Genomic DNA, 8,313 nt, shown 5'->3' on the forward strand with positions numbered 1-8,313 from the left:
TTCAATGCTTACATCAAACACCATAAAATACTACTCATGCTAACAAGATCAGCAATCAGAAGCATATTTTATCAAGAAAAATTCAGCGACCAAGAAAGAAAGCTCACCCGGCACTGGCAGCACCAGCTACAAACAAGCCTTCCTTCTCTACCGCAGCACCACCACTTTCCAGAGCTGTTTGCACCTGGCAGGAAATGCTTTTAGAAGATGTTAACTTCTTCCATCCATCCATGAACTCGGATCCACGTCCGCGTATGGGCGGCAACAAAGCTTCAACGCCGGGCCTAACCTAACACCGTCCAATCATTGCTAGGCTCCAGACCAAAGGCGCAGCAGCAGCACAAGGTGAAAAACATCAAGATCCAGATCCAGGCACTACTTGATGACCGCGACTGAAAGGTGCGGGCAAGCAGTCAGTCAGGCAGGCAGACATGCGTATCAAACATCTCATTTCATCAGCACAAAACAACAGCAATCTTACTATAGTAGTACTATACATGGCATCAGCAAAGCATCCACAATTAAGCTGTGCTGGAAACAGTGGCCCGGATCTGATTTAGATTGATGGGTACATGTGGTGATCAGATATTACTGTTGCAGTTCCTTCTAGTTCTAGCTACATGCTCATCTGCTACTACTGCAGGTTAAAACATGAATCTGTCACTCTCATGGCAGGGGAGGGGAGCAAGTTGCACCAGAGGTGCAAACATTACACCCAATTTCCTGCGACTTTTGGTGATTGCAGATAAGCCATCATCACAGGCTGACCCCGATGGAGCACACAAAATGCTGATGCCTCAGCTGCCACTCACCAAGTTCAGTTGGCCTGGACCCATTTGGGTGCAGCATCATTCATTGGGATTTGGCAAATGGCCAAGACATGATCATTCAGCCCAGGAAAAGGAGAACAAAACTGAGGCATCACTACCAGTCTGCCTTGCAAGGCCAGGTCCCAAACTGAAAACAATGTACAAATGTGGAGACAGAAATCCAAGGATGTCCCTCCTATGGGCATGTATGTCGACAAGCGTATCAATCAACAAATTTTTACCCCACAAAAAACCTAGCACATGCTGCCTACCCTCATCAGGTGAAAAAAAAAGAGACATTTACAACTCCCGGACCGGCTTGCGCGCTTGGTTACAACTCTCCCATCTTTTAAGTTGAATCACTAAGTTAACATCTCCAACTCCATCTCCTACCCTACAAATATCAGTGAGCCCTATGTATTGTATGTATAGTAGATATTAATATAGCTATTTATATTTACGCGAGAGCCGGACCATTTCTGGAGCAACTCTACCATCCGGATGGCTTGTGCTGAAGCCACACTCACCCGTCCTTGTACTGAAAATCGACGGCGATACCCCACTTCGCTGTGCAGAGGCTGAGCTTTCCATTGACATCTCAAGGTTCATCTGCATCGGGGGGCTGGCTTCGTTGTCAAGCTCCGGGATCTTTTCAGCTGTCCTCTTGAAATGCTTTGTATATGAAATCCTTAAAACGTCTGGAATACTGCCTTGGATCCACTGCCGATATCGAGGTCGGGTCGTACTGGAAAGATTTATACGCATGCTCAAGCCTTTTGCTGATGTCATAATCTTGGAGTATGTCTATGATCCCAAAATACAGTATAACATCGTAGTATTCCCCGGTTGGCTCTCCAATGAGCTGCGGCTCGCAGTCATTTTTCCTAGCAGTCAGTTCTGCTCTTGCAGGCATACTTGTCCCAAGTTTGATTTTAGACATCCTGTTTATTCACAAATATTCAGATGAATATCTCAAGTAAATGCCGAAACAGCGTAAATCAGGATTTTACAAAGACAAAAATCTGTAGCCCTGTCTTCAAATTTAAGTTTTGGGGATATTTACAACCTACTGTTCAGCTAGTTGATACGGAGTAGCACATAAAACCGTATCAAAGACAGCTTAAAAAATATGAATGGAAAGGTAAGAACAGCTAGGGTGTAGGTGGAGAAAGAAGCCATGGTGGGCACACAATCTAGACTTTGAAATTGAATAGGTCACAGAAGAATGATCACATCAATATCATTTCTAATTATTTCATTTCAGTTGTTAAGATTATGCTGATTATTAAAATTTATCATTAAAGGACCAGTTGACTTATCAAGTTTTGATTGCTCACCACGTACACGACGTGTTCTCATTCGAATTAAAATGCTGCTTAAGAAAGAGAAGTACCAAATTTCCTTGAGCAAAAAACCACTGACAAATTTCCGGCATATATAAGCAAAGGGAATCCCATGAAAAATGGCTCGAACCTAGTGATATTTGATAATTTGAAGGTATGAAGCCTACCTAATACCAATTACAACACAAGGATCAAACAAAGAGATATACAGAAGTGTGATTATTTGAAACAAAATTGCATTCCACTACGACGCATGTACATGGTATAACAGATAAGGGCGGTAAAATATCTAGCTTACCCATTTGGATCAGCAAGAAATTGATCCGTGTATCCTCTTGAAAGCCGAAGTGTTGATACACTGTTGGTATCATTGTCAGTGCAACCTTCAATTAAACAGTGCACATTGTAAGGTATAAACAACCAACTGATTGTTCTTTGATAAGTTTGCAAAAGTGTTTCGAGTTTTCCAACCAACCTTCAGTCATAAGCTTCTCTCCATTATGCCTAAAATGTACCCCCACCAGGAGACTGTAATCCATAATCTTCTCTTGCTCAAGGAAATCACAATCCCTGTCCACTTGCCTGCTTGGATACAATTAAGTTCTTTATTAACATGATGGACTAAATGCACAAATTGCTACTAGTAATAAACTCAAACACAAACTAGAATATGAAAAGAAAATGGTTGCACCTTTGGAACTCTTGAAACCATTGCTTCTTTAATCTAAATATGAAATTTAGATCAAGGTCTTTCAGAGTTGTATACTGGTCAATTTCAGTTTGTGGCTTGTCAGTTGTGCGGCCAAGAGACGAGCCTTTGAGATCAAAACGCCTATGGATAGAATTATGAGAGCAGAATAGATTCCCCATTATGACAAAGCGAACCTGGGTAGTAGTGCAACAGCAAACAGTTAGGGTGGAAGTTTTGAACATTGGCCATAATGAATACAAATCAAAATCATACAAAACAGATGGTGCCAAGTATGGAGAAGAAATATAAAGTTGCATTCATCACTAACCTTCTTCTGATTTGCGCCGGCTAACTTGACACAATGTAGACCAAAAAATTTGGTCACTAGAGTATCCTCAAATGCACGGACATGATTGTAGTAAGCTGGAAGCATCTTCAAAAGCATCTGTAACGTTAACAAGTGTTTCTTGCGTTCAGCATAAAGCTTCTGGAATTATTTATGAAGCTTAGGAAGCCTAGAGACAGAGGGAACCACAAAGAACAAACCTTCACTTCTGATTTCTTCATCGTCTTTATCATGTACCGGTCATCGTTTGTTAGGTAGAAGAAGCTTCCACTCTTACCCGGAGACGAGAGCTCCCGGAGAGCCTCGCTTCCACAGAGTGACAACATGTAGTCAGCAGCATCCACCTTGAACAGCTTGCGCAATGTCCTGCGGTTTGGTTCAGAACAAATGGCATGTTGATCAGCATGGTGGCACCAGAAGGAAGATACATCATATATATAGCTTTGAAATGGGGAGTGGTGAGTGATGACCAACCGGAACACCTGTGGGCAGTAATCCTTCCATCTGAAGTCGCAAGAATTGTGCCGCGGAGTGTGTTTCGAGCCTTCCTGAGGGAACTTTGTCCACACTTTTTCCTTGGGATCGAATGCCGATGATTTCAGCTCAAGCGTAACCGGACCTTGCTTCCCAACTGCATGCCTGTGGCCAACACATCATTGTTAGGGCAGAGATAAACTTAACTATCATCATGGATTAAAAAATGACTAATGGCTGTCATGTTGATTGAGAATCCACAAAGTAGAAGCCTTCGCCATGTATCGAAATCGGATTGGCCAAACCCACAATTCTTTTCATTTCCTAATAACGATTGCATGATTCGAAGCAAACCCTCTACTAATTCACCACTGACAGGGTAATACTGTATCCCCTAATTCAGATTGGTAACTAAATCGGCAAAGGCACTGAAAGCAAATGCAAATTTCTCCTGTTGATCGAATTCCACAACCAAAGCTCCAAAATCTGCATAGTTCAGAGTCGCTAACGGAGGGAGATGGCCAAAGCAACACACCTGATGCCGAGCTGCAAGTTGAGCATGAGCTCGTAGTGCTTGTGCCCCTTGACGATGGTCTCCCCCTGCTGCTTCGCCTGCCGCGGGGACACCCACTTGGCGATGCGCGGTGCCGGGGACGGCGGCGGCAGAAGCTCCCCGCCCTCCGCGCCGTCCTCCGTCCTCACGCTCCTCCGCGCGTCGTCGACCAGGGCGGCCCCGTCCACAATGTCGCAGGTGATATCGCCGTCCGACTCCCAGATGCAAATCTTGTCGTACTTCCGGTCGCCGCCGGAGCAATTGCTCATCCCGGACACCGAGCTCGCCCGCCCATTGGCCGTCCGGTTGCCCGAGCTGTTGAGCGGCCTCTGCAGCGGCGTGGACTCGGGGGCGCCGGCGGCGGCCATGAAGCCCGGCAATTCCCTCGCGAACTCGTCGCGGGGGTCGCGCGCCGTCGGGGAGGACGCCGCCGGGGAAGGGTAGTAGACGCCCTTCTGCTGGACAATGCCGTTGGGGCCATCTCGCGTCCAGAAGCCGACGTAGACGCTGCCGTCGGCCCATCGGAAGGTGCCCTGGCCGCGCGGGCAGCCGTCCTCCCAGCCGCCGTCGTAGCGGTTGCCGTTGGCCCAGGTGAGCGCGCCGCGGCCGTGGATGAGGCCGGCCCGCCACTGCCCGGTGTACTCGGTCCCGTTGCGCCAGATGTAGCGGCCGGCGCCGTCCTGCAGGCCGGAGCGCCACTCGCCGTCGTACTGGTCGCCGTTGGCGTAGCTCTTCCTGCCGTCGCCGTGCTTGAGGTTCATGGACCAGGCTCCCTTGTAGGTGTCCCCGGCGGCGCCGGTGTAGGTGCCGCCGCCGTCCATGAAGCCGTCCTTGAACTCGCCCTCGTAGGTGGCGCCGGAGGGCCAGGAGAACTTGCCCCGGCCCGTGGCCTTGCCGTGCCGCCACTCCCCCTCGTACATGCACCCGTCCTTCCACAGGTACTTCCCGGCGCCGTGCGGCGCGCCGGCGCGCCACTGCCCCGTGTAGAAGTCCCCGTTGGGGAGGCCGCGCTCGACGTACTCCTCCGGACCGTGGTGGTCGGCATCGTCGACGCCCGCGGAGGAGGAGGCCGAGGAGGAGGCCGTCTCGGAGTCGTCGGCGGGCAGCATGGGGGCCACCCGGCGCCTGCCCCCGGGCTGCGGATGCTGCTGCACCTTGCGCACCGTCGCCTCCCACGCCCTGGCCAGGGTGTGCTCGTGCATTGGGCGCGCCCGCCTCTCCCGGCCACACCCGTCTCTTCTTTCTCCTCGTCCCGCCGCCGCCGCTGTCCGGACCCGGGTCCGCTTGGCGGTGGATCTAGCTAGCACCGCTGAAGGCCGCGCGCGCGCACCGTCCACGGCGGCATTGCTGGGGGGCGTGAGGCGGGTAATGGCGAGGGAGTTAATGGAGACACACGCAAGCGAGAGCGAGAGGGGCGAGGGAAAAGAAATGCGCTTTGGGAGGGGGGGCGAGGGGACGGAGGTGGGGGGTGGAAGAAGACAGGGGAGGTGGGAAAGGGTGTCTTTCCGCTTTGTTTTCCTCTGTTTTATCTGCCTTTTTTGATGCAGCATCCCATCTGGAACTTGGTACTCCCATCCGTCCCATGGCCCCCGTGATGGCCTCCGTTCTTCATTCTAAAAAAGAACTGGATTTGGTTCTTGTCTGTTTTACTTACGGTTGGTCTAACCAAATTTTGTCTATTTTTCATGCTATCGGCCTCACAAAAAATACAAACCATACAAGTTTAGCAACCAGCCCTGGTGATGATTTAATCCTCGCATTGCAGACAGGTCTTGTTGGTGGTTATTGTGGTGGTTTTCGGTGGTTAGTGCGGGTGCTTGTCTTGTTCCTCTAGCCTGTGTAGCTAGGTTAATGCGTGGGTTCTAGTGCTGTCCCTAATAAGCTAAGCTAACCTCTGGTTAGCACAAGGGTAGTAGTAGTACTAGTACTAGCCAACTAATCAATCAATCCGTGGCTTAATTTAGGGGCTTGTCTGCCCATGAGCCTCCTGTCCTCGTCTTTCTTTCTCCTAGGTTTACACTGCACAGTAGTAAGCCATATCCATCATCAGCAGGAAACATACGACATACTCCCATGACGACGTGGCCGCACAACAGTGCAACACGAATCAGTTTGATAGATTACTTGATTTTTCTAAAGAAAAAGATAGAGAGAATGTCAGTTTACTTGACAATTCAACCTCTTGCAGCCTCCGTTTGAGGTTGTGTGTGGTGGGAAGTGCATGGCATGGTGCCTTGTCTCTGTACCTAGCATACCTGCAGGACCAGCCTAGCTGAATAGCTGGTGCATTCAGCTGCTGCTAATTATAGTATATTTAGGATTAGGAGTCGTAACCTCCCTTGTCAATGCCTCATCTGGCAATTTGCAGCCGTACGGCTCCTAGCAGCATGTATGGTCCTAATCCCTTGCTGTTAGGTCTAACCAGCCGGTTCATCGGCCGGTGAGGCCATTAATTAATTAATCAAAGAGCGCCCGATCAATTACACCTGCCCTCTAATCCTGCCTGAAACCACATAGCCTATTGTTGCTTCAAATCAAGCACTTTTTTGTGAAGCTCGGTTTCGGATCAGAGGAGAAAAAGAGGGTGGTGACAGTATCTGATAAAGCGGATCGGCAGGAGATACACTAGATAGACAGACATGCAGGCCATCTTCTCTCGATTGAGTCGAGAGCGGCAGAACTGGTCCTGCTCCTGATCCTGCCGGTGGTTGTTCCACTGTCATGCGACGCATGCAGTATGTGTACTCCTATATGTACTCCTGCTTTGGTATTTAAAGATGGAGATGTGTTTTAAGATGGAGCTGACTTTAGGATCATAGCATCGGATGCCAACCAGAGTCCTGGGAGTACCACCCGTACGTCGGAGATCAATGGCTCATCGGTGAGTGAAGCGGCCTGGATCTGGTTGCACAAAGCATCAGCAAAAACCCTAAAACATGGCCACGTTCACGGATTGATCCAATCCACCTTCCCAAGAAAGCTAGAAGACGAAAACGACCTAGTACTATTTTCTTCATCTCGGTAGTAGATTGTGTTTGCCGTGGCCTCCTACCGTTCCAACCTGATTTTTCTGAAGAAAATCTGATGCTGACAGTATCGTCGAGGCACCAAAAGTGCATCCGCAGACCTAACAAACGACGGCGTTTACCTTGTAGTTTCTCACGTCCTGCGCCGCACCGCCCTGGAAATAAAAGATGGCATAACCATTCCATGGCGTCGTGCGCGCAAGCAAGCGATCCGCCGATCTTGTCTCGATCCATTTCTTAAAGCCGCGTCCTTGCCTGCGGTTAGGTCACCCCTGCCCTGCCCACACAACTAGTAGCTGTTCTTATTTTCTCCAACACTCGTAGCAACGCGAGACCACCATTGGTTCCTCTTGGCCGGCCGATGTCTTACATGTAATCACATCTGCAATGGCCATTCCAACGTGCGAGGAGACGGATACTCAAGGGCCCAAAAAATAGTGTTGGACATATTGTGAGGTCAACTGCGGCATTGTTCTCGCACAGCTGCAGTGCTTGTTCTTGCTCCGTGTCCATCGTCTAGCTGTTCGGATATTACTAATCCAGTTCCAATCCAATCAGCTGGTGGTGAGCAGAGCCGAGGGGCCAGGCCAATGCAGTTCTGTTTCTTGTTGCACACCCGCCCTGTGCGCTGTGCCAACAATCAATGGAATTATATTGGAGACCTGCCAAGGATTTGGATGGTTTTTGTCACGCGCTGTAGAGAGATACTTTCTTAAAAAAATAAACAGTGCAAAAAAAGGAATAAATGGAGGAACAGGACGTGTCTGCCGGAGAGGGATGTGGGAAATGTACAGGAAAATGACTCATGGGATACACGTCGTCGCAGAGCGACGACTGACCGGTTCTGCCACAGGATGACAGGACGACCAAATAAGGGGATAAGTATATCTTTTCTTCTTTCAAAAATATATATCTTTTCTTCTTTCAAAAATATATATCTTTTCTCGAATACACAAGGGGATTAATATGTTTTTTTAGACGGTGATAAATATGTTTTATGAAATGCATTGACCGTATTTTAATGGGCAAGGTCCACTATATATCTGTCAAAACAATGTGACATACATTTTT

The 8,313-nt window shown here is 48.8% G+C and overlaps 1 protein-coding gene across 1 annotated transcript; it reads right to left on the bottom strand.

Annotated features, from left to right (window-relative positions):
* Window positions 1-1,032: 1,032 nt before the first annotated feature.
* On the bottom strand, window positions 1,033-5,678 carry LOC123043868 (phosphatidylinositol 4-phosphate 5-kinase 6). Its single transcript, XM_044466455.1, has 8 exons — window positions 4,199-5,678; window positions 3,664-3,828; window positions 3,390-3,555; window positions 3,172-3,288; window positions 2,844-3,037; window positions 2,628-2,734; window positions 2,451-2,535; window positions 1,033-1,750 (listed from the first exon to the last, which is right to left on the bottom strand). Exons 1-8 carry the CDS (start codon window positions 5,416-5,418, stop codon window positions 1,462-1,464), a joined length of 2,343 nt encoding a protein of 780 aa, XP_044322390.1. The 5' UTR covers window positions 5,419-5,678; the 3' UTR covers window positions 1,033-1,461.
* Window positions 5,679-8,313: the final 2,635 nt, after the last annotated feature.

Source organism: Triticum aestivum, chromosome 2B, assembly GCF_018294505.1.
Source record: "Triticum aestivum cultivar Chinese Spring chromosome 2B, IWGSC CS RefSeq v2.1, whole genome shotgun sequence".
Taxonomy (NCBI): Eukaryota; Viridiplantae; Streptophyta; class Magnoliopsida; order Poales; family Poaceae; genus Triticum; species Triticum aestivum.

Excerpts from the sequence above, each read along its gene's own strand:
- LOC123043868 (XM_044466455.1), bottom strand. The coding sequence starts at position 5,418 with ATGCACGAGCACACCCTGGCCAGGGCGTGGGAGGCGACGGTGCGCAAG. Across the intron at positions 3,556-3,663 it reads TACTGCCCACAGGTGTTCCG|GACATTGCGCAAGCTGTTCA; the intron begins GTTGGTCATCAC and ends ACCAAACCGCAG. Across the intron at positions 2,735-2,843 it reads TGGTTTCAAGAGTTCCAAAG|GCAAGTGGACAGGGATTGTG; the intron begins GTGCAACCATTT and ends GTATCCAAGCAG.